A 24764-nucleotide genomic window follows, 5' to 3' on the forward strand; every position below is an offset into this window, starting at 1 on the left:
TGAACGAACGGAACCTAACATGGATCGGGCATCTACTCATTTGTCATATCAAAGTGTAGATCCATTGCTATCGTCGTACTAGCAAAACCAATATAAATAGCCAAGACGATACAGTCGGGAAAACCGATAATACAACATAAAACATACTACATGACATGCTTTACTCCAAGAATTACATCACATTGAATTGATATCATCACCTCCTCCATGTTAGAGATACCTACATGTGGTGAAGAAAAATGCTATATAAACCAAAGACGTGCTTTGTTTAACGCCATTGTTAGCTTTATCCTTTTTTTTTCAAACGACAAGATTTAACCATTGACAAAATTCTCATAATGTTGTTGTTTGAATTATTACCAAATTATCTGATATGATTGACTAATTGCTAGCAAATTATCAAATGTGTGCCAAATAATTTGGTACCACTATTCTTGATCCTGTTATGTAGTCAATAAAGCTCTCCCCCCCAGGGGCAAAAAGAGAAAATCAAATGTGTGCCGAATAATTTGGTAACTTTTTCTTTTTACCGTTCCAATCATTTTGGTACAGTTGATTTGTGGGATTTAAAGCTTGAACCTTCATCGGAGATCAGTTACATACTTCAGTAGCGCCTCTCCTCTACCGTCACAAAATGCTGAGAAAAACGAACCGTAGACCAGGCCACAGGGCAAGTCAGCAATCCACAAGAACGATACCAAGGACTCGTTTGCAAATACTCAGAAACACAAGGGCCCCCAAAAGGGAAAATTCGTTAGCCGGTAAAATGCAACCCCCCAAAATAAAAACCACATCACAATTCACAAGTAGTACTCCATTCACCAACACAACTCCCAAACTCCTCTCCTCCAAAAGAGATAGACTCCGTCCCCCGTCTCCGTCTCTCTCCCCATAAGAGGCGAGGGCGGAGGAAGGCTTTACGAGCAAACCAGGCCATTACACCCCCAAAAACTAAGGGAGAGAGAGAGAAAGAGAGAAAGGCAAAACACACAGGAGGAGGGGACACACGCCTCCGCCTCCACCTCCTCCCGAGGCGATAGCGAGCTCGCCTCCGCCTCCGCCTCCGCCGCGCCGCCCCGCCGACGACGAGGAGGAAGAGGCGACGCCACCGCCGCCGCCGCAGGAGGAGGAGGAGGCGACGCCCGTGGGGAGCTCGCGCGACGCCGGATCTCGCGATCTGAGGGGCCCCCGCGCCAATTCCCCCGCAGGTGCGCGCGCGCTCCACCCCCCACGATCCGCGGCGGGGCTCGATCCCGATTGGGTTCGTGGTTCATTGCGTTTGGTTTGGTTTGGATTTTTTTTTTTGACCTGCTCTCCTCTGTGCTTGGAATTAGGGTTTTGCGGCGGTGGAGACGGAGATGAGCGTGGAGAGCCCTGGAGGAGCCCCCGGGAGCTAGGGTTTCGCGCGACGGGACCGGGACGACGGCCGCCCCGACAAGCTCCTAGGTCTTCCATGGGAGATGGAGGTGTCGCGTGCGCCGTCCCGCCGCAGCGTGCAGTGGAGGGCTTCCGCGCCGGGGGCCTCGTGAGGAGACCAGGGGGAGAAGCCATGCCGGACAAGGGGGAGAGGGGACACCACACCACCAGCAACAACCACCACAGCCACAGCCACAGCCACCGGAAGCATCATGCCGAGCTGGAGGAAGGGGAGCTGCTCAATGGGGAGGCTGACAACAGCAGCAGCCGGGACTTGGAGAGGAGCATGCCTCCCAAGAAGTGGCGGAAGGTGCTGGCTGCCTCCTCTGCTGCAGAGGTGGAGCCGGGGGAGATTGTGATGCCCTCCAAGAAGGCGAGGAAGAACGGGGAGCTCGAGAAGGGGGAGATTGCCCCCGAGAGACAGAGGAAGGACAAGTCTGATAAGAGTGGGAGGAAGTCGAATAAGGATGAGGTGGAACCAGGGGAAGTTGCTCCACCAGATAAGAAGCAGGACCGGGATCATAACAAGAAGCTCGGCTCGTCGGCTCAGGTACGCGATGACGGCAGCAAGAAGGGCTCCTCGCGGGATTCAGATGAGGAGCCAGGTGAGATTAGGCCAGAGAGCAGCAGCACTGGCAGTGCAAGGAAGAGCAGGGCAACAGAGCCTGAGAACAGCAACCACAAGCACCAAGCTGATACATGTGATCAAACAGGTTCTAAGAGTCGCAGGAAGGGAGAGGCAAAGAGTTCTGGCAGGCATTTGTCAGGAAGGAATCGTGACATCTCGCCAATGACACGGGATCGACATGAGAGGAGCCCAGGGATCTTGGGGCGCTTTCCTCATGATCGCCTCCGCCATGACAGGAGCCCAAGCCGCTTGGAGCCCTCCCCACGGGACCGCGGTCGCCACTATGACAACAGAGACCGCAGCCCATACATTTCTCCACGCCACAGAATGCGCCCATCCCATTACAGGGATAACACACCGAGCCGTGGTGAGATGCACCATCACAGGGATAACACACCGAGCCGCGTTGATAGTTCTCCTCGGAGATCTCAGCACGAGGACTTCAGAGACCGAAGCCCATCTCGTCGTGATAAATCGCCATCTGAACGAGGACGGACTACTGAAAGCCATGAAGCAGGCAAGAAGAGCAGAGGTGCTAAGCTTGAAAACAACAGCCTGGAAAAGGCACAACACAAAAGTAAATCAACAAAGCAATCAACTAAGTCTAAGAGCAGTAGCAATGGAAGTAATGAGAAGATATCCAAGGAAAAGGCAACTGAGACCATTCAGTACACTGAGTTGCCACCACCACCCCCTCTACCCCCGCCGCCACCACCTCCTCCGCCGCCACCCCCGCCTTTACCGCCTAACATGCCTCCTCCCCTGCCTCCACCACCAGAACCTGAACTGAATGGAGCTCCTGCAGAAGATGTCTCAATGGAAGAAGACATGGACATCTGTGACACTCCACCTCACACTACTAGCTCAGCACCTGGGCCCACTGAACCACCCGCAAGCGATGTGGGGAAGTGGTTTTATCTTGACCATTACGGTATTGAGCAAGGACCTTCTAAGCTTGCTGACTTGAAGAAGCTGGTGGAAGATGGATATCTTCTTTCTGATCATCTAATAAAGCATGCTGACAGCAATCGGTGGGTGACTGTTGAGAATGCAGCTTCACCACTGGTTCCATCCGAATTCCCCTCAGTATATTCAGATGTCTCAACACAGCTGGTTAGCCCGCCAGAAGCCCCAGGTAATTTACTTGATGAAGCTCGAGAGGAGGCATCTGGTACTGACCATGAACAAATGAAGGAAGCTTCTGCAGAAGAGCAGGAAGATTTCTACATTGATGACAGGGTTGATGCATTGATGGATGGATCTATCATGGTGGATGGTCAGGAGCTTGAGATTCTTGGAGGTAAAAATGCTCCCTTGTCGTTTGAACCTGAGATTCAAAATGTTTTTTTTTTCCCGTTCTCTTTTGGTGCCAATGGGCTAGCTCAATTTGGGTTTTTCTTCAGTTTGCTTGGTTATATCCTTTTTGGGGTTGCATAATTCTTGGTGGTATTGGTACACCCCTCGATTTCTTTGTAGGTTTGTAGAGGGGCGGGTGATGCTTCATCCGTGATTTTGCTGTTTAAACCTAATGGTGAGGTGTTTCATGCTGTCCACGTGGTTGGGCCCGGGTTTTATAAGGTGTATAGATCTTCTTTTGGATACAGTTTTTTCCGTTGCAAAATCTAGTAGCGCGGACCTTGTGTTTTCTTGGATTTTTTCGTTGCATCTTTGTTTTGCATATGCACCCCCATGTATTTCTGTTTTTAGTTTGACTGTCATGAAAAAAAAGTAACGATTTCCACAAATGCCCTTCAGATTTATTTATATATACATGTCTCCTTTTGGAAATTAATTATTCTTATGAGTTATGACATCACTTCGTGCTCTCTCTTCATCTCTCGGATTCATATTTTCTGCAACTCTGGATTGTTGGTGTGAAGTTAACCTGCATCTTTGACTTCATTTTTTTTAAATATAAACCTTTGATGAGTGTTAGAAGTGTAGAAATTCCAGAAGCTTTACAAATAATTATATTTTTGTTATTTGGTTGTTCTTCAGAAGCCTTTTTTCCCGCAATTACTTCCACTTCCTCATGGTTGTACTAATGTTGTCGCCTTCTGTCATTTGTAAATTGCAGAGCTTCTAAATGCACATTTTGAGCCAGTCAACTGGGAAAGCGAAGGTATTGAATCAGTTTTCTCTTCACTTGGTTTTAGGATGTGCTCTCATACACGTTTGAATTCTCAATACTAGTGTATGGTTTCCTTCAATTATGTAGATGCCATTCATCTCTTAGGCAGAGTAACTGTATTCTTTTTTTTTAATTTCTAAAGCTTAATCAGTTAATTGAGCATAATATTTCCTTCAGATAAAGTTTAATGTGTTCTTTCGTGAATATGATGTCATGATACCATAATTAAGTTTCTTTTTGTTACCCTTCATTCTGTTACCATTAACATGTTTTAAAATTCTTATGCTAGATCTTTCAAGGTTCCAAGTTAAATTGGAAAGAGATGATGGAACCAAAAGAAGCACTGAATTTCCAGATAGCAGGACTGCACACATTTATGGCGTTGTTCCTGCTGAGAGGGATACCTATCAGCCTCATATTGAGTCTAGTGAATGGTATTCTGGGAGATGGTCATGCAAAGGTGGTGACTGGAAGCGAAATGATGATTTCAGCCAAGATAAGCCTTACAGGAAGAAGCTTGTTCTCAATGAAGGCTATCCTCTTTGTCAAATGCCAAAAGGGAATCATGAGGATCCTCGTTGGGGCTGCAAGGATGACCTCTACTACCCTTTACGTGCTAAAAAGCTTGATCTGCCGTTGTGGGCATTCTCATCAACAGAAGAAAATGATGACACTGTAGATGATGCCAGTAAAAGTGGTGTTATGCCTGGGAGGTCAGGTCAGACTAAACAACCTCCTAAGGGAGTGAAGGGGACAACGCTTCCTGTCGTTAAGATAAATGCCCGTGTTGTTAAGGACCAATCCTCTTCTGAACTCCGTATAAAGCCCAAAGTAGCTGATCGGCCACCTTCTAGATCTTCGCGCTCCCATTCAATTGGGACTGATAGGAGTTCTACCCATGAAGGTTCGTCTCATTCTAAGAAACATCATGAACACGATTCACAAAGTTTGCACAAGTCCAAGTCTGTTCCAAACATTCCAAAGGACCATGTATGTACTGTTGAAGAATTGTCAGTCAAAGTAGGTGACTGGTACTACCTGGATGGAACTGGTCATGAGCGTGGCCCATTTTCTTATTCTGAATTGCAAGAATTAGCTAAGAAGGGCACTATCCTTGAAGGGAGCAGTGTTTTCCGGAAGATTGATAACACATGGCTTCCAGTGCTTAAGGATTTAAAATCTGGTTGCTCTGCTCGGAATGGGGAGGCTGGAAGTTCTACCTCTGCTCTCACACACTCAAACCAGTCCAACTTCCACGAGATGCATCCACAGTTTGTGGGTTATACTCGTGGTAAACTGCATGAACTAGTCATGAAGTATTTCAAGAGCAGGGAACTTACTTTGGCTATAAATGAGGTCTTGGAACCATGGATTGCAACAAAGCAGCCCAGAAAAGAACTAGAAACATTTTTTTCTCACAGTTCAGCTTCAAAGAATTTTGTGCAAGGTACTGTATCAGGTCTTGTCCAAATACAACTTATTCCCCTACCTTTTGCTGTAAAAATTTTCTTCTCAGCTATCATGACGCATGTCAAGAAGCAAGTTTATCTTTTCTTCGTCTGTTGCTTTCAAGTCATTCCAGTTGCACGATACACACTCTTTGCTATATTTCTTTTATTCTAGTAATGCAATTGTTATCCTGGTCATTTATTTCTTCTGGCCTGCATTTTGATTTGTGGACCTTCTCATCAATTCTCCTTTTCCCTTTTGATTCATGTAGAGGATGGCGGGTCCACAAAAAGGGCAAGGTTGCTGCCTGATCAAAGTGATGAATATACTGATATGTCTGAGGACATTCTTGCCAGTCAGAAGGATGATTGTTGTTTTGAAGACTTATTTGAGGGGGCTGCTCATGTTAAAGAAAGCCCTCTGAATTCCAGAACGGAAAGTGAAAGCTGGGGTTTATTAAATGAACATGTGTTAGCAAGAATTTTCCATTTTCTGAGGGCAGACGTGAAGTCACTTATTTCTTCTGCAGCTACCTGTAGCTGGTGGAACACTGCAGCCAAGTATTACAGGAGTGTTTGTAGATTCATTGATTTGTCTTCTTTGGGCCCTCAGTGCACTGATAATGTTTTCCACGACATCATGGTATATTCGCTCATCTTTCTAACTTCAAGATGTTTCCTTTGTCATCTTCTAACTTCGGGCTCAAAATCATGTATCTTCCTTTCAGGCTGGTTATGACATGCAAAATATTAGAACACTTGTTTTAACAGGGTGTTCAAATCTTAGTTCTCTTGCCCTTGCGGAAGTACTTAAGCGTTTTCCGCACATATCATATGTGCACATTCAAGGTTGCAGTCAGCTAGGGGATCTTAAAAACAAATTTCAGCATGTAAAATGGATTAAGAGCTCTTTGAATCCAGATGCATCATACCAGAAAATTAGAAGCTTGAAGCAGATAGATGATGGGAGCAACAGCACATCCAAAGCTGGAAGGATCTTGACCAGTCAGATGGGTGGTTCTGATGAGCTTGATGGCTATTTTGCTGATATTTCAAATAGAGAGAGTTCCACCCTTTCCTTTGGACAAGGGTTCTATAAACGATCAAAGTGGCTTGATATTAGAAAGTCGTCTGCGGTTTTGTCAAGGGATGCACAGATGAGGCGTTTGATGCAGCGGAAGGCCGAGAATAGCTACCGGAAGATGGAAGAGTTTGTCATCAACAAACTAAAAGAAATCATGAAGAGCAGTAGATTTGATTTTTTTGTTCCAAAGGTACTATCGAAATCCTTTAATACAATTTTCTGAACCTTGATGTTTTGGTTGACCCTAATAATAGTTCACGGTACTTTATTTTCTATTCCAGGTTGCGAAAATTGAAGTTAGGTTGAAAAATGGATACTATGCTCGCCATGGCTTTAGTTATATCAAGAATGACATCCGTTCTATGTGCCGAGATGCATTAAGGTAAAGTGGGTCTAAATGAAATGAAGGCTTGCAAAGTAGTTGAATTTTATGTGATAATGCACTATCTGACATTTGATATGCCATTACAGATATAAAGGTCGAAGTGACTTGGGAGATATGAAACAGATTGTCGTGGCCTTCATCCAGCTAGCAAAGAAACTTGAGAACCCAAGGTTGATTTCTGATAGAGATGGGACAGCAGTTCAGAAGGACAGTTCTGACATGAGTCAGTATTCTTCAGATCTGAAACTCAAAAAGAAACAGAGTAAAACTATGTCAGAAAGAAGGGGAGCAAACTGGACTACTGCTGGAGCAGATCCGTCATCTCGTGCATTTGACCGTGAAATCAAAAGAAGTCTTTCTAAATTAAAGAAAAGGGATATCGATTCTGGTAGTGAAACATCTGATGATGATGATGGCTACTCTGAAGGTGATGAGACTGAGAGTGAAACTACTGTTTCTGATACAGAGAGTGATCTTGATGTAAATTCGGGAGCATGGGATTTAAAGGGAAATGGTATGAAGTTATTTGAATCAAGCGAGTCTTTGACGGATGATCGTGGATGGGGTGCTCGCATGACAAAAGCAAGCCTTGTTCCCCCAGTGACTAGGAAGTATGAGGTTATTGAGAAGTACCTAATTGTAGCAGATGAGGAGGAAGTACTGAGAAAGATGCGGGTCGCTTTACCTGATGACTATTCAGAGAAACTGCTCTCGCAGAAGAACGGCACTGAAAATTTGGAACTACCAGAGGTTAAGGATTATCAACCTAGAAAAGTACCTGGGGATGAAGTTCTTGAGCAAGAAGTGTATGGAATAGATCCATATACACATAATCTCCTACTTGAAATGATGCCTACTGAACTTGATTGGCCATCCTCTGACAAACATACCTTTGTTGAAGAGGTTTGTCCTGGTGAATAGCCATTTTAATTTCGTTTTTAGTTTACATGCAGGCCTAATTCTTTGCACTTGTACTATTTTTTTTTCACTGCAGTTGCTTCTGAACACCTTGAATAAGCAAGTGAGGCAGTTCACTGGTTCTGGAAATACTCCCATGGTTTACCCCCTTAAACCTGTAATTGAAGAAATCCAAAAGTCTGCAGAGGAGAGTGGTGACAGACGGACTTCAAAGATGTGCCTTGGAATGCTAAAGGCCATGAGGAACCACCCAGAATATAACTATGTCGCCTATAGGAAGGCATGCATTTCGTGATAACTAATCCCTGCATACCATCTTAACTAACTTCAGTCTTTTTAACTTTTTCTCTGCATTTTCTTTCAGGGTCTTGGAGTTGTTTGTAACAAAACGGGTGGATTTGGTGTAGACGACTTTGTCATCGAGTTCTTTGGGGAGGTATGTGATTTTTACGATCAACAAATCTTCCTAGATGACATGCAAAGGGATATAACAATGGTATAATATTTGTGAAATTGCAATATCTGCAGGTATACCCTTCTTGGAGATGGTATGAAAAACAAGATGGCATTAAGCATATACAAAACAATAGCGACGATCAAGCTCCTGAGTTTTACAACATTATGCTAGAACGGCCAAAGGTATTAGTGCAATCTCAAATTTTTTAATGTGACCTTGCATGTGACTTATGTTATTCCAGGTCAAGGTACATATAACTGATCGTTTTACCTTTGTTATGATAAAAAGGGAGACCGTGATGGGTATGACTTGGTTTTCGTTGATGCAATGCATAAGGCTAACTATGCGAGCAGAATTTGTCACTCCTGCAACCCTAACTGTGAAGCAAAGTAAGCTTCTTAATCTTCAGATTAGTACCTTGTGTGGTGTATGTGTACTGCCTTATCACTCCTCCTATAGTACTTCCTCTGTTTCAAAATATAGTGTGCATTTTGTTTCGTTAGGACAAGAGTTTGGCCAACGATTACTCTATTATGATATAATTTTTACGACACATAAATTTATTAGATTCATATCCAGAAGTACTTATGATTATACTTTTGTATCACAAATGATATTCTAATAGAGCGATTGTTGGTCAAAGTCGTCCTAACGAAACAAAATATGCCCTTTGTTTTGAAACAGAGGGAGTACCTTTTTAGTGTTGACCTGTACTTTTGGACTGTATTTGTGGAAGGGGTTTACTCTGTTAACTAAATTTATATATGTGGTGTTGCAGTTTGCACGTGATATATGCTTGGCCCTATCATTTACGCAACTACCTTCTATTGTCTTTTTCATATTTTGAAAGGCCTTTGTGACTTCATTGTTGTTGTATTCTGTGGTGGATCCATCCTATGCTTTGAACTGTAGTGGGGGAATGCGATTTCACTCTTCCTGCATGTCTACTTCATTCTATTTGGTTCACCATGCGCTGTTGTATTTTTTTCTGAACAAAGTCCCTGATGGCCTGTTTTTGTTGTTCCAGTAGTGAAATTCAGAAATTGAGAACAAACAGGGAAGGGGGCAGCAATCAATGGATGGCTAACAATTTATAAAAACTGAACTGCACATTTATAGTTTAAGCATTTTCTGTACACCTGTACCTAATATTGAAGGACTCTTAAGATTGAAGGAGAACTGGCCCATATTGGTTTCCACAAAGCCCACTTTCCATGCTAGTCAAATTTATAAATTAGTAAAATGCACTCATAAGATTACATGTTATACCTGTAATAATAACTCACGATTATTAAAATATATTTCCAGAGTAACGGCTGTGGATGGTCATTATCAGATTGGAATTTACACTGTTCGACCAATTGCAGAAGGCGAGGAAATCACTTTTGATTACAACTCTGTTACTGAGGTGATTGCCATTTCTAGTTTCTGTATAAGTTCTAACGTAAATTGCTTTATCTTATGAATACATTCTAATTATGCCAGAGTAAAGAAGAGCACGAAGCGTCAGTTTGTCTCTGTGGAAGTCAAATATGCAGGGGCAGCTATTTAAATTTTTCTGGGGAAGGAGCTTTTGAAAAGGTAAACTTCATTCTTGTTTACAGTAATTTAGGAACTGACACTTGCAGTTTATCAAATTGTCATACACTGAATTTTATACTGCATCATTTCCTCTCATCTACTAATATCATTTGGAACAGGTCTTGATGGAATTCCATGGTGTGCTCGATCGACATAGTCTTCTGTTACAGGCTTGTGAAGCAAACTCTGTTTCTCAACAAGACTTAATTGACTTGGGGAGAGCTGGTCTTGGTACCTGTTTGCTTGCTGGTTTGCCTGGATGGCTTGTTGCTTACACTGCTCACCTGGTAATTGTAGTTACCATTTTCTTAAAGCTTCTTTTTTCTTGATACAGTAATCAGTATCGTGATCCCTCATGGCTATTTTTCCTGTAAACAAAGGTGCGGTTTATATTCTTTGAGAGACAGAAACTTCCTCATGAGATCTTTAAACACAATGTGGACGAGAAGCGCCAGTTTTTCACAGATATAAACATGGATTCCGAGAAGAATGATGCCGAGGTTCAGGTGGGTCTTCGAACGGCTACAAGTTGCAACGTAATTTACATAAAATCGATCTAATTCTGTCATCACTACTCAGGCCGAGGGAGTTCTGAATTCAAGATTACAGAATTTGACTCATACACTTGACAAGGTGCGCATTTTATGCCCCCTAGCTTGAAGTTATTCAGTATAAGTGAACAAAAAACATGCACTATGCACTAACAACCCAAAAGAAGTCTCTTCTGATGCATTTTTATGGATCATTGTTATGTTCAGGTAAGATATGTCATGAGATGCATATTTGGGGATCCCAAGAATGCTCCTCCTCCACTGGTGAGGCTAACTGGGAGAAGTCTAGTTTCTGCCATCTGGAAAGGGGAAGGCTCGTTAGTTGATGAACTTCTTGAGTCAATGGAACCTCATGTTGAGGAAGATGTACTTACTGACCTCAAAGCCAAAATTCGTGCTCATGATCCATCTGGTTCCGAGGACATTGAGGGAGAAATCCGAAGTTCTCTTTTATGGTGAGTTTAGAATATATTCTTGTTTTGTTTGACCATTAATCTGACTCTTCCCTCCAGTCACCTGTATCTGGAATCTGACCGCCCTTTTCTTCAGGTTGCGTGATGAGCTGAGAACTCTTTCATGCACATACAAGTGTCGGCATGATGCTGCTGCTGATTTGATTCACATGTATGCTTACACAAAGTGTTTTTTCAGAGTCCGAGTAAGTGAAAACTTCCTCTTAATTTTGCAACAAATGTTTGTGATTTTTCTCTGTACCAAAGGACTGACTCAAGGATCACCACATGCAGGATTACAAGACGGTAAAATCTCCACCGGTTCTTATCAGTCCTCTTGATTTAGGTCCCAAATATGCAGATAAACTGGGACCAGGCTTCCAGGAGTACTGTAAGACATACCCAGAAAATTATTGCTTAGGTCAACTCATTTATTGGTATAGCCAGAATGCGGAGCCTGAATCTAGATTGACAAGAGCTAGAAAGGGTTGTATGTCATTGCCAGATGTATCCTCCTTCTATGTGAAGTCAGTAAAACCAACACAAGAGCGAGTCTATGGCAGCAGAACTGTGAGATTCATGTTAGCGCGCATGGTAAGTGCTTACCTTTTATATGTCATTGTGGCTAAAATATTCCAAATTTTGTTCTTGGAACTCGTTCAGTGTGGAAAACAAAAGAGAATATTTGTTCTAGACAATATTAAATCATCTTCTGTTGGATTGAGTATTTCTCTTCATATATGCAATATATTACAGTTTCTTTCCCTGACTCCCATCTTTCTCAATGAAACTGCGTGGTTTTATTACAGGAGAACCAGGCACAAAGGCCATGGCCCAAGGACCGGATATGGGTTTTCAAGAGTGACCCAAGATTCTTTGGTACTCCAATGATGGATGCCGTATTGAATAATTCCCCCCTTGACAAGGAGATGGTGCATTGGCTCAAGACAAGATCCAACGTCTTCCTAGGCTAGCCAAGGAATTGTAGGCAGAGGGTATTGGTTTTTTTCCTTTGGAGATTTTAGTCAGACACCATTCTTTTTTCTTCCTACTCACACCTTTCCTACCTAATCATGGGGATTTAGCTTTTAGATGGCAGGGTAACAACAGTCTCTCTCACCTTCCCCATTTGTACAGCCCCCTCCTCCCCTTACCTTGTAGAGATGTGTTCCATTATTAACTGATAGATCCATCATTGATTTAATGTAGCGCCTTTTCCCGTTGCGTAGAATTGTCACCTCCCAATGTGCAATGTGGATATTCATGTGTAAATGCAAAACAGTAGCAATCTTAAATTCCAGTGATATGTTACAGATTGTAGGAAGTGGACGTTGCATTTCTGTTGCTCAGTTTCGAGCTGTTTGACCTAATAAAAGTTTCAGGAAGTAGTTTTTTGCAGGAGTGATACAGAAGTGGTCTGTGATAATGAATGCTGGGTGAAAGTTTCGCATGAGAGGAGAAAACATATGCTTCACCTTGAGCTTGTGCAGTTAGGATAGATGTGCAGGCAAATGGGTAGCAGCTGCTTTCTGTTTTTCCTATCATGTTCAGTTCATGACATTTTTTTTTGTGTGTGTTGGTGGCTTAATACATGAATGTCAGAATGGGATTCCTTGAGCCTCTTTTCTCCTTTTGGGTGGACAATAAATCAATAATGCACCCATATGTACACTCTGCTGACTGCTGGAAGCTGGTCCTTGAATGAACTGCCTGCTGCAACTCTTTTGGAGCCATGAGGAGTAATGTCTCTTTTTGGAGCCATGAGGAGTAATGTCGTGTAAATGCTGACCCAGTATCGACTATGGTGAAGGGCGTCAAGGCAGCTGATTAATTAGGCCTTTGCTTCCAAGGGTGAATAGTACCACTAGCACCCCACAAATCTGAGAGGCTTGTGATGTTTCTACACAATACTTCTTTTTCTAAACCCTATTCATAATGGTTAATCTATTCTTATAAACAACTGTCCATAATCCCAGCTTGGGAGCAGGAGCTGATGCAGTCCAGCAGGGCTGAATCCAGAACCAAAATTGGCATGTCTCCTATACCTATCAATCACACATGCTACTAGTTTGTTTATGTGATAACATGGTCAAATCAAATGCTAATGGAATTTCTCAAAACTTTACTCTTATGTCCGCACATAACATGGTCAAATCAAATGCTAATGGAATTTCTCAAAACTTTACTCTTATGTCCGATCCACGATATGTAATTCATACAATAGTTACTTACTATAATATTAATATCTAGTCCCACCTGTCGTGCTGCAGCTGGCTATATATCTGTAGCCCGCTACTCTTCTCTCTTTTCCTTTATCTCTTTATAAAATAATAAAATATATTTATAGCTGGCTTATAGCCTGCTATTGTACCTGCTCTTAGAGGAGACGTGGGCGGCGGCACAATCTCGCTGACTAGCGACGCGGACGAGTCGGTTTCTGGTTTGTGATATGTTCGATGTTGATGCTTTGCCTGTAACATTTTGGGCCACGCTCGGCGCAGGCCTGCAGGGTGGGGGTGGGGCCCCTCTGAGTCGGGGGCCAGAGCGGCCGCACCGCTCGCCCCTCCTAAAGGCTGGCCCTGATTTTTAGACACATGCATGAAGTATTAGATATAGATAAAAACAAAAACTAATTGGACAGTTTGCATGAAAAATCGCGAGACAAATCTTTTGAACCTAATTAGTCATAAGTGCTCTACATATGCTAATGACAGCTTAATTAGGCTCAAAAGATTCGTCTCGCGGTTTATAGGCGAGTTATGAAATTAGTTTTTTCATTCACGTCCGAAAACCCCTTCCGACATCCGGTCAAACATCCAATGTGACACCAAAAAATTTTCTTTTCACGAACTAAAATATGGCCTTAAGCTGATCACAGCCTCCAGAAATCCGTACAAAATCGGTTGTTTTTTTTTCTCTCGAGGTTAAAGTTTGTCTCCATGGATGGGACAAGGTATCTCAGCTACCTGCGCCGCCGCCCGGAGCAGGCCGTCGTCGCTGCTGATGTCGTCGGCCAGGACAAACGGTAGGTTTAAGTTCCTCTCTATGTTCGTAATCGTTGCTGCTTCACTCATTTTATTTAGATAATGTGCTGCTTCACTCATGGGCAAGGGGAGGGGAAGAAGAAGCTGGGTGGGTGCCGGCGCAATTTATTTTAATTAGCTGGTTGATTCGGCGATTTCTTAGTGCAATTTCTGGGTCCAAATTACTTGCTTGATACACATGCATGCTGTTATTGCATCATTCACCACTCTCCCTAGCCAAACTGGAATTGCATAAGTTTCACAAATGTCTGATATGTAATGTTAAGTTTTAGATATTTGGCCAGATAGGTAGATAAAGAGAACTTTTATAAATGCACAATTATCTTGCTAGACCAGATGGCAAAATTTGCTACAGGACATTTTAAAAATGTGTAATTTGCTAGTAAACATCGAAAAAACTATCAAGGCAAAATGACACTAAAAAAACGGTAATTTGCTAGAGGATACTTTCGGTTCAATTGGAGAAAGAAATTCTTTAGAAAAACGAGAATGCCTCTACAGTTAAAAGTTTTTGAGCTGAGATTGGAGAGAAGATGAAATATGATGTATATGAATGATGTACTTGGGGTGATGATAAATTTAAAGTTGCATAATTTTTAATTTATACTCTAACACCACGTTTGAAGCATGTTGTCCTAGGGGGGATTTATCTTTACGATTGAGTTGAAAGTGTTTTCTAGCATATTTTATCAGTTTTTTAGATATATTTTAAGTCGTGACACGTTTTTAGTATATAAATAAATTACACAAAATTTGGATATCCTGTAGCAAAAATTGCCTAATTTGATGAAGTATGTGGAATGTCACGCATAGAGTCACTGATGAACCAATGTACATGGCGCCAGGGTGGTCGGGTTGAGCTGGCCATCCACCTGAACCAGTGGCGGCCTCCTCGAGATGCGAAACCTCCCACTAGGTGTCGGCGGCGACGGCGGGCCCCTGCATCAGGAGGACAACTCTGAATCTGACCGTGCGAGGCGATGGTGCCTTCGACATGTAGATGCCCAGCGGCAGCGGCTCACTGGACAGCTCGTGGGGGACGTAGCCGTGCTGCAGGACGGGGAGAGCGCGCTGTCGGCGCACGCACTCCATGTATAGATGGCCAAATGGGTCGCCCAGCCTGGCACGACCATGCCTAGGCTGAGGTCAGTCGGGCCGGCTTGGCCCGACCTACACGTCGGGCCGTGCCGTGCCAGCCCATGGACTACACACACGGCCTAGGCACGACCTAATAAGACTCGGACCGTGCGGCCGTGCCGGGACAGCCCAAAGGCACAACAGCCCATCGTGCTTCTCCATAGAATAAATCTATTTTTCGTTCCTCAACTCTTTGGGCTATGTCTTATATGGCTAGAAATAAGTCTATTTTGTATTCCTCTTCTCTTTGGGCCTTGCCAACTATAGTTGATTAAGTCTATTTGGATCCCTCTACTATTTTCTTTGATCGTGTCGTGTCGGGCCGGCCCATTGTGCCAAGGGCTCGGCTCAGGCATGGCCGAACTATCGGGCCGTGCCGTGCTTGGGTTGGGCCGTTGGGCCTTGGCCTTATGGCCATCTACAACTCCATGTCTAGCATAGGTCCGTATGCGATCAGGAACCCAAACCCCCTCTTGCTCCCCCCGTGGCCTGAGCACTTGGACAAGCGCCCTCAAAGATCATCCCCTACCAGCGGATGCGACCGTCATCACCGTTTGCCGTGTAGCGGATGCCGTCTGACACCAGGCTAGGTCGACGGCATCGCACAGGCGGACTGGACTGGCTGTGGTGGCCGGCAGCGACGAGGATGGGAGGGCTCCGGTGCGGCGGAGAGGAGGGCTTGGCGAGGAGGGTGTTTGGTGGAAGATGGAACGAGGTGAGGCGAGGCGGTTACGCTGGCAGCACTCATCTCGTCGAAGAAGAGCGAAAAACATTTCGTATGATCACCAAAAAAAGAGACAAAAAGATTTCGGAAATTAGTGAAAATGAGAAAATGACAAAATCCGGCGCGGGCTTGAGATTGATATTTTTTTCAAAACTCATTTTAAAGATGGTATAATAGCAAAACCTAAAGAGGGGCAGCCATGAACACCTTTTGCATCTTAAATAAAAGAAAAGAAAATGAACACCTTCTTTTGCCACTGTGACACTGACAAGGTGACCCACCTACTCTACTCACACAGCAGTAGATTCAGTAGAAAAACAAACCGCAGGCGCATCGCATTTACAACATCCGACACGGCCCCCCTCCGAGCCACCCCCCGCTCCGCGTCCTCCTCCTCGTGCGCTCTCTCTCTCTCTCTCTCACTCGCTCGCTTCTCGGGGCGCCTCCTCCACCTGTCTCGCCTCCCCCTCCCCCTCCCCCTCCCAGGAAACTCCGTGGCGGCGACCTCCCCCACCGCCGCCGCCGCCGCCGCCGCAGCCGCAGCCTCCGGCGCCGCCTCCCAATCCGGGAGGATCCCTCCGGACCCGCCGATTCCCTCGCCGCCGCCCGTGTCCTCCCGCCGCCGGGATCGATCTCCGCGGATTCGACGGCTTCATCGAGGTATCCTCGTATGATGGCTCCTCCCCCCCCCCACGTAGCGGCTCCTTTCGAGGGGGTTGGTTGGTTGGTTGGTTGGTTGGTCGGGGGGGTTTGAGGTTTGAGGCCCCGATGTTTGTTTGGGCGTGCCGTGTGGGGGAAGGTGTGGGAGTTTTTTTTTTCCTCGCGTGTAATTTTTGGCGGTGTTGGATCGGGTTATGGGGGATAGCTGGGAGGTTAGCGAGGTTTGGGGTGTGTGGTTGGGATGGGAGATTGGTTGATCCCGTCGATTAGGGGTGTCCCGCGGCGAGATTTGGTCCCGTTGCGCATTTCTGTTTTTCTTTTTTTGAAATGACCTGATTAATTCAATCCAGTTCGTAGGGTGTAGCTCTCTGTCTGGATCAGATTAGGCTTTAGTTTATCCATGTGTGATTGCTTCCTAGATTTGAACTGGTCGGGAGTGTACCATGTGAATACTGCTTTCGTATGAACTGTGCGGTTACTAACTTCCATTCCTAATTAATATGACTAATTTTTAGGGAAGAAATGACTTGGTACCTATGCTAGTATTTTTTTCCCCTCATGGATAATGCTTGATAACGACTTTGAGAAGGGCAAATAAATTCCTAAAAAATGTTTAGCGTTGCTGTTTTTTTTTTCTTTAGTGTTTTCTCACAGTTCAATATTTACTCATCTACACCATTATTTGATCCACCTTGCAGGTTAAGTCAGCATAGCTAATAACTCCGTCTACTGTTGTGACCTCTGTGGTTTGCTTTGTGTGTTTGGCTTCCCAATCATCTGCATAAACCAGGAAGTGGGTTTGCTTTGGAAATATTTGGGGTCAAACTAGTAGTTGGCACATTGTGATCTGATCATGTTTATGCACAGTTTGTACTGCTAAGCACAATTGGAGTTCTGACTATACAGATGCTGTGCGCATGCTTGCTGGCAATATGAACAACGATAACTATATTGACTTGAGTTCAGACAGTGATATAGATTTTGACTTCGACTCAGATGATTCAGTTGGTGGTTTGGACCAGGAGCTAGCTTCATCTTCTTCTAGGCCTACTGAAAATATAAATGGTCAATATAGAACTCTGCCACCTTCTTTTACAAATGGTAGACATGTTGATAACGCTCGTCATGCGTTAGGTTCAGGTGACAGAGCTTATCCGCATTCAAGTTCTTATAGGGGGTCACCAAATGATTCTGCAAGGGCAACTCCTGCTTCCAACAGAACTGATATTGTAGTCAAGAAGCACAATGGTTTTGCATCGGAAGAAAATGATAATGGCAAGAGGATTCTTCCCTCATCCTTTTCAAATGGCCGCACAACAAATGCTATGCATCCAGTGGTTGCAAGTGAGACACGCAAATTCCCACCATCTTTTACCAATGGAAATTCACAAAGATTGGCTGAAAATAGGATGGGAAAAAATGTTGCCAATGGAATTGGGGAGCCTTCATCGTCAAGGTTTCCGAGCCGAAGTTCTTTTGGTACTGACAACAAGAAGGTCATCACAGACAGTGACAATGGTTTGTATACCTAGTCTCAAATGATTGTAATTCATTCTTACAGTTGCTTGAAATCTGTCCAGGTTTTCTCTGAAAAACTAATGTTTCCCCTTTTTGTGTTTGCCAGAGGATGTCTATGTATATGGAAGCTCCAGTTCACATAGGGTTCTTCCTCCATCTTTTGGTCGCAATAGTTCTGCTAATCACAGCGAATTTGCTAATGGCATTGATATGCAAGGTCGTCTGAACCTGGAAAATAGGATTATAGATTCTGACGAGAGAGCGGTGTACCAGGAAGCACTACAGGCATGTGTTCCTTTGTTCCTAGTTATTGAGGCAATTTTGTATGATTGAGTTGTTTTTCTTCTACGTTTTCTGAATCAAATTGGAGAGTTGATTTGATAGATAATATAAACAGTTGGCACCATAATGTTTTTTTCCTAGTTCATCAATAATCAAAAGGATACTCTTGTGACGTGAAGAGAACCACAGATAGCTAGTTTGGTGTTAAGTTGTTTAAATTTGCAAATTTGTTTAGATTTGCTCATTATCAATCTCCTGGGTTCCTCAGTTTGCTCCTCAAATTATTTGGTTTTCTGACCTTTGAACATACTATAGCTGCCCTCAATTTTTTTGACCTGTTTTGTCCTTGAAAAAATCATACTATTTATTCTCCATTCTTCAAGTAGAAAGATAGAAGTTCTTTGAAGATGATTATACATACTTCTAATTTTACTTCAAACCTGTTTCATATTTTGTTTTGATTTTTTTTTGTTGAATTATATTGCAATCATGAAAGTTGTATTTTTGTTTTTTGAATGAGGCATATAAATTTCTCATTTGTATGTTTATCTTGTCCATGACAAGTTTTTATCCAGTCTAGGATACATTTTCCAGGTAGAAGTTATGTACTTTAGTGATTGAGGTATATGTTGGTCTTTATTTTGAGTCTGCTTTGTGATATTTCTTTTTATACTATGTTATACAGAATATTATCCAGGATAAAAGGGAAGATGATCTGCCTGAGGGTGTTCTGTCAGTACCTCTGCTTAGGCACCAGGTAAATATTTCTCACATAATATTAATTATTTATTGGCTTACTTTATGATTGATAGTGTATTCCATGTTCATTACATACCTTTTCTTTTTGAAAGAAAATGGCATTGGCTTGGATGGTTTCGAAGGAGAATAGCTCTCATTGTGCAGGTGGAATTCTTGCAGATGATCAGGTTACTTCTGATTTCACAACTTCTTGACAAAGATCAATTTCTTATTGTGTTACCATCCTTAAAGTCGAGCAGTTTTCTTTTAACAGGGTCTTGGCAAAACAGTGTCTACAATTGCCCTTATACAGAAACAGAGGATCCAGCAGTCTAAGTTTATGTCTGTTGATTCAGATCGTTTAAAAGCTGAAGCGCTAAACCTTGATGATGACGATGAGGCAGCGCCTGTTGCGGATAATAAGGGGGAGCAGACTAAGAATGATGAACCCAGGAAGGATCTAGGAGCTGGTTCGTCATCAACAGCAGCTGGTACTGGTGACGTTGAAACATGTGCTAGCCTAATGAATACTGCTCCAGATAAGACGGTTGAAAGAAATGTTGAACGTAAGAAGAAGAGTAAGGCAAGCACATCATCTACTATGCAATCCATGACAAGGCCTGCTGCAGGTACTCTAGTGGTGTGCCCAGCTAGTGTTCTTAAGCAATGGGCGAACGAATTGACTGACAAGGTTGGTGAAAGTGCTAAATTGTCTGTTTTGGTCTATCATGGTGGCTCAAGGACCAAAGATCCAAATGAGTTGGCAAAATATGATGTTGTTATCACTACATACACAATTGTGGCCAATGAAGTGCCTAAACAGAATGCCGATGATGACACTGATCAGAAGAATGGTGAAGAATCTTCTGCTGGTAATAAGAGAAAACAACCACCCAAAGCACAGAGCAAGTCGAAGAAAAAGAAAAAGAAACTTAAGGATTCAGACATTTACCTTGCCAGTGGCCCAGTTGCAAGAGTGCGATGGTTTAGGGTTGTCCTTGATGAAGCTCAGACAATAAAGAACTTTCGAACTCAAGTGGCTAAAGCCTGTTGTGGATTACGTGCAAAAAGAAGATGGTGCTTATCAGGAACACCTATACAAAATGCAATTGATGAGCTCTACAGCTATTTCCATTTCTTGAAATACGATCCATATTCTACTTATAATTCATTTTGTACAATGATAAAGCACCCGATTGCTAGAAATGCAGTTCATGGGTATAAGAAACTTCAGACTGTGTTGAGGATAGTTCTCCTGCGCCGCACAAAAGGTGATAAAAACTTTTTTTATTCCATATGTTTTCTGCTGTTCCTTTTTTGCCTATATACTAGCTTAGGATATTTCATTGTAAGGAAGCAATTTCAACCACAACACATAGCATTCTTTGTTGCTACAGATTACAGAAACACGCTTAACACTCTGCATGTGGTTAAACATCTACTAGGGTCTGTATTTGCTATTGTGGTGGCTTTGTATTAAATTGATATATGCCATACAAACATTAGGTAGACAGGTTCGATCAATTTACCTTAATTGATGAGCAGATAGTGGAAAGTTATGATATTTCCTTTTTTTTCGTCAATATAAAGGACACTGCATTACAATTGCTTGCCAGTTGCCATTTTACTACAAGTCCTCACTCCTCAGCTACTTGTTTCTACTCAGTATGCTATACCTCCTTTCTCTTTTTCAAAGAAATTTGATATGGTTACATTATTGTTGCAAGATTTTTAATAGCATATTAATGCTAGTATGTTACTCTAGTTTTTCCTTTGATTAAATTATCTGTCGTTGATCACATGTTACCTTGTTTTATGTAGAAACTCTGATTGATGGTGAGCCAATCATAAAGCTACCTCCAAAGACAATTAATCTGGATAAAGTAGATTTTACAAAAGAGGAGCGAGCTTTCTATTTGACGCTGGAAGAACGCTCGCGGCAACAGTTCAAGGTTGGTTAAATTTTAAAGTCAAACTTTTCTGTGGACGGCCTCCGTATAGTGTAGATTTGTGTTGCATCTGGTATTCCGAATTCTAGTCATGAAATGCCATTTTGGTCATGCATCGACTAAACTTTCAAAACTTTGAAAATTTATATTTGGATTGTATACATGATAGACACCCATGGAGATTTGTCATGTGAAGGCACTTCTCATAATATCATAATTTTATTGAGGTTTACAAATATTATAAAAGTTAGTGGTCAAATTTGCATTTTTGAACACCACGTAGATGTCCAAAATGACATTGATGTGACCAGGAGAAGTGATGTTAAATCTTCAACATTACTGAATTTCCTTTTGTCCTGGAGGCTGGAGCAAGTATGTGTAGAATATTGTTGTTATGATCCAACAAAGTTTCCTCATGCTTCCATTGAACCATTGTCTCATATCAAATGTTATAAAGTGGATGTTAATTTGTGTTCCCTTCTGATTACTGGAGATTTCACAAGTGTAGTTTCTGAATGCTGATATATTGTGATCCATTTCAGGCATACGCTGCTGCTGGTACACTCAAACAGAACTATGCCAACATTCTTCTAATGCTGTTGCGCCTTAGGCAGGCCTGCGATCATCCTCTTCTTGTGAAGGGGCATCAGTCAGAGTATAAAGGCGATGGTTCTATAGAAATGGCAAAGCAACTTCCTAAAGAAATGATAATAAATTTGCTTGCAAAGCTGGAAGTTGGAGAGTTTTGTTCTGTATGCAGTGTAAGCAATCTAATCTCTCTCCATTATGTTGAATCTGACCTATTCTCTCTCCATTATGTTGAAATGATAATACACGTAATCACCAGTATTATTGTTGTTATTGTCTGGGGCTGTGTGTGTATGTATAGGCGCACAACCTCCATGCAACATATGAAAAATTGTGTAGTCAGACTGAAACATAAATTTGTCCTACCTATATCCTCTGTTATTTCGTGTCCTTGGAATAAAATCATAATATGCATTGTGGAGGGGCAGTGGATGCTAATTAAATGATAACAATGATAGAATATCTGATAACCTGAATCAGCCCAACTGTTCATATTTAACGAGAAAACACCTTGGGGTTATTGCATCCAGAGCTACAATGCCGCAATGCCAAGCTGTCAGGCTATATGTTTTTGCAAATATCCTTGCCCTTCTTGTTTCTATATCTTTGGACAATCTAATTACTGGTGTAATTCAATCTTCTTTTGCAATCTTTGGACTTCTTTTACGGCAGGATGTACCTGAGGATGCCGTCGTGACGATGTGTGGCCATGTCTTCTGCTATCAATGTATATACGAGCGGATAACTACTGATGAGAATATGTGTCCCTCCCCTAATTGTGGAAACACATTAAGTACCGATTCAGTATTTTCGTCAGGAGCGTTAAGGATTTGCATGTCTGGTGTATCCAGTTCTCATGCATCAGGGAGTTCATCATTAGATGACGAGTCATCTTCTATTAGTCAAACTAGTTACATATCCTCAAAGATACAGGCGGCAATCGATATACTGAATTCGATCATTAACACCTATGCCCTTACCGACAGTGATACCGTCGAATCAAATCCTAGCCGAGTGGCCCCAGTGAAAGCCATTGTGTTCTCCCAGTGGACTGGCATGCTGGATTTGCTGGAGCTTTCATTGAATAGCAATCTCATACAGTACAGGAGACTAGATGGAACAATGTCCCTCAATTCAAGAGATAAAGCAGTGAAAGATTTTAACACAGACCCAGAGGTCCCTATTTTCTGTTTCCACTCTCTTTTTTACTACCTTGTTTCTCTTATTACTTTCAGCCATTCATTCAGCAGTTATTCTGAAAGGAATCCTTTTGTATCCTCAGGTCAGGGTTATGATCATGTCACTGAAAGCAGGTAATCTTGGTCTCAATATGGTTGCTGCTTGCCATGTAATTCTCCTTGATCTTTGGTGGAATCCTTATGCTGAGGACCAGGCAATTGATAGAGCACACAGAATTGGTCAGACTCGTCCTGTTACTGTCTCCCGTTTAACCATTAAAGATACGGTGGAAGATCGCATTTTAGCTCTGCAGGTAATAGCTTGTCTTTCATTTGCACTGTGCTTTCATAAACTTGTCTTTTTCCTACTTAGATAACAATAACATACGCCTCTTTTTTTTTTTTTTTTTTTTTTGAGGGATGAGTTATACTAGTAGCATTGATATTCTCAAATCGTGTCAGCGTTCATTCGATGCTTGTACTTGAATATGTCGTAGGTGCTTGAAATTCAAGCCCAGCTTTTCAAAACTTTAATGTGATGGTTGGAAAATGAACAGGGCAGCTGATAGTGCAAGTTGTAATATTCTTGTTATTGTTATTTTAGGGGGTGTTAGTTGTGTACCGATAACTAAACAACTTTACCGAGGTTGATTTAATACTTTTTTTTTATCGATCATGGGGGTTAAGACAACAATTTTGATTGCATAATCTCATGTAGATATGAATTATCTTGACACAACCAACATCCCTGATAATTTGGGGGTATGCTCGTCCAATGATGTTTCCGCTTCTTTACAGGAGGAAAAGAGAGCCATGGTTAGCTCTGCTTTTGGCGAAGACAAATCGGGTGGCCACGCGACTCGGCTCACCGTGGATGATCTGAAGTATCTATTTAGGTTTTGATTGGAAGCACCCGTGATCTCTGCGATACAATGACATTGTATAGTAGCCTGTGATCTTTGCCTAGATGCAACTCCAACAGCTGTGTACCGCTGCTGAGTATTTTGGTGCGAGGTACTGCGGATTTGTGTCCTTCCATGGCTCGCAGCAGCTCCAGTTTTGTCATGCTCTGATTTGCTAGACGAAATGTAGTAGGCTTAGTCGCTAGCCTGTGTTGAATATTTGACCCCAGCTTGTAGGAGAATTCTGCCATTGCTCCCTGTTTTATCAAGAGATCCATCTGGTGGTGTATATATATGTGCCATATAATGTTGTTCTGTGTAACATATAACTTAATATTCGAAGAGTATTCTGTCACTACTTATTGCATGTGTGAGTGGGCATACGCTGCTTGTGGGTATTGCTGTTCGTACGATATGTGGGTCCCACCTGTCAGTGATACGCCCACCCCTTCCATTTTCTCTCTTCCTCTCTTCCTCTATTCTGTCGCTGACAGCCTGACATTGCCTTGAAACGCTTGATTGAGACTCTGAGGGGGTTGTTTAGATCTATGGGGGTGTAAAGTTTTGGCGTGTCATATTGGATATTATATAGGGTATCGCATGGAATGTTTGGGCATTAATAAAAAAACTAATTACAGAATCCGTCAGTAGACAGCGAGACGAATCTATTAAGCATAATTAATCTGTCATTAACAAATGTTTACTGTATCACTATATTGTCAAATCATGTAGCAATTAGGTTTAAAAGATTCGTCTCGCAAATTAGTCGCAATCTATGCAATTAATTATTTTTTAGCCTATATTTAATACTTCATACATGTGTTTAAACGTTCGATGTGATATGGTGAAAAGTTTTGGGGTGGGATCTAAACATGGCCTAAGCTTTCAGTTGGATCTTCAAGACTTTGAGCTGAAAATGATCAAAATTTCGCAAATTCAAAGAGCAGAAGTAGCTGGCATGTGGACCCCACGATCTCCAAGCCCTACAAACCA

General features: G+C 42.6%; 2 protein-coding genes across 2 annotated transcripts; both read left to right on the forward strand.

Annotated features, from left to right (window-relative positions):
• The first annotated feature begins 921 nt into the window (after positions 1 to 921).
• Positions 922 to 12375, forward strand: LOC4344819 (histone-lysine N-methyltransferase ATXR3). The gene is made up of 21 exons (XM_015794437.3): positions 922 to 1208; positions 1335 to 3344; positions 4122 to 4166; positions 4465 to 5622; positions 5896 to 6266; positions 6352 to 6897; positions 6989 to 7089; positions 7179 to 7995; positions 8087 to 8290; positions 8375 to 8446; positions 8539 to 8649; positions 8756 to 8856; positions 9776 to 9875; positions 9953 to 10048; positions 10168 to 10335; positions 10429 to 10554; positions 10628 to 10681; positions 10807 to 11054; positions 11149 to 11257; positions 11346 to 11645; positions 11861 to 12375. The coding sequence occupies exons 2-21, from the start codon at positions 1454 to 1456 to the stop codon at positions 12023 to 12025; spliced, it is 6783 nt and encodes a 2260-aa protein (XP_015649923.1). The 5' UTR covers positions 922 to 1208; positions 1335 to 1453; the 3' UTR covers positions 12026 to 12375.
• A 3952-nt stretch (positions 12376 to 16327) lies between these two features.
• On the forward strand, positions 16328 to 24126 carry LOC4344820 (helicase-like transcription factor CHR28). Its single transcript, XM_015794869.3, has 11 exons — positions 16328 to 16616; positions 17315 to 18134; positions 18241 to 18419; positions 19102 to 19173; positions 19268 to 19342; positions 19429 to 20425; positions 20976 to 21106; positions 21646 to 21864; positions 22364 to 22867; positions 22974 to 23183; positions 23668 to 24126. The coding sequence occupies exons 2-11, from the start codon at positions 17534 to 17536 to the stop codon at positions 23770 to 23772; spliced, it is 3093 nt and encodes a 1030-aa protein (XP_015650355.1). The 5' UTR covers positions 16328 to 16616; positions 17315 to 17533; the 3' UTR covers positions 23773 to 24126.
• The last annotated feature ends 638 nt before the right edge of the window (positions 24127 to 24764 follow it).

Source organism: Oryza sativa, chromosome 8 (genome assembly GCF_034140825.1).
Source record: "Oryza sativa Japonica Group chromosome 8, ASM3414082v1".
NCBI lineage: Eukaryota > Viridiplantae > Streptophyta > Magnoliopsida > Poales > Poaceae > Oryza > Oryza sativa.

Bases quoted from the DNA above. Each gene is read 5' to 3' on its own strand.
- LOC4344819 (XM_015794437.3), top strand. From the start codon at position 1,454: ATGGGAGATGGAGGTGTCGCGTGCGCCGTCCCGCCGCAGCGTGCAGTG. The intron at 5,623-5,895 runs GTACTGTATCAG...TGATTCATGTAG, and splicing joins TTCAAAGAATTTTGTGCAAG to AGGATGGCGGGTCCACAAAA. The intron at 11,055-11,148 runs GTGAGTTTAGAA...CCTTTTCTTCAG, and splicing joins ATCCGAAGTTCTCTTTTATG to GTTGCGTGATGAGCTGAGAA.
- LOC4344820 (XM_015794869.3), top strand. From the start codon at position 17,534: ATGCTTGCTGGCAATATGAACAACGATAACTATATTGACTTGAGTTCA. The intron at 19,174-19,267 runs GTAAATATTTCT...TCTTTTTGAAAG, and splicing joins TACCTCTGCTTAGGCACCAG to AAAATGGCATTGGCTTGGAT. The intron at 21,865-22,363 runs GTAAGCAATCTA...CTTTTACGGCAG, and splicing joins AGTTTTGTTCTGTATGCAGT to GATGTACCTGAGGATGCCGT.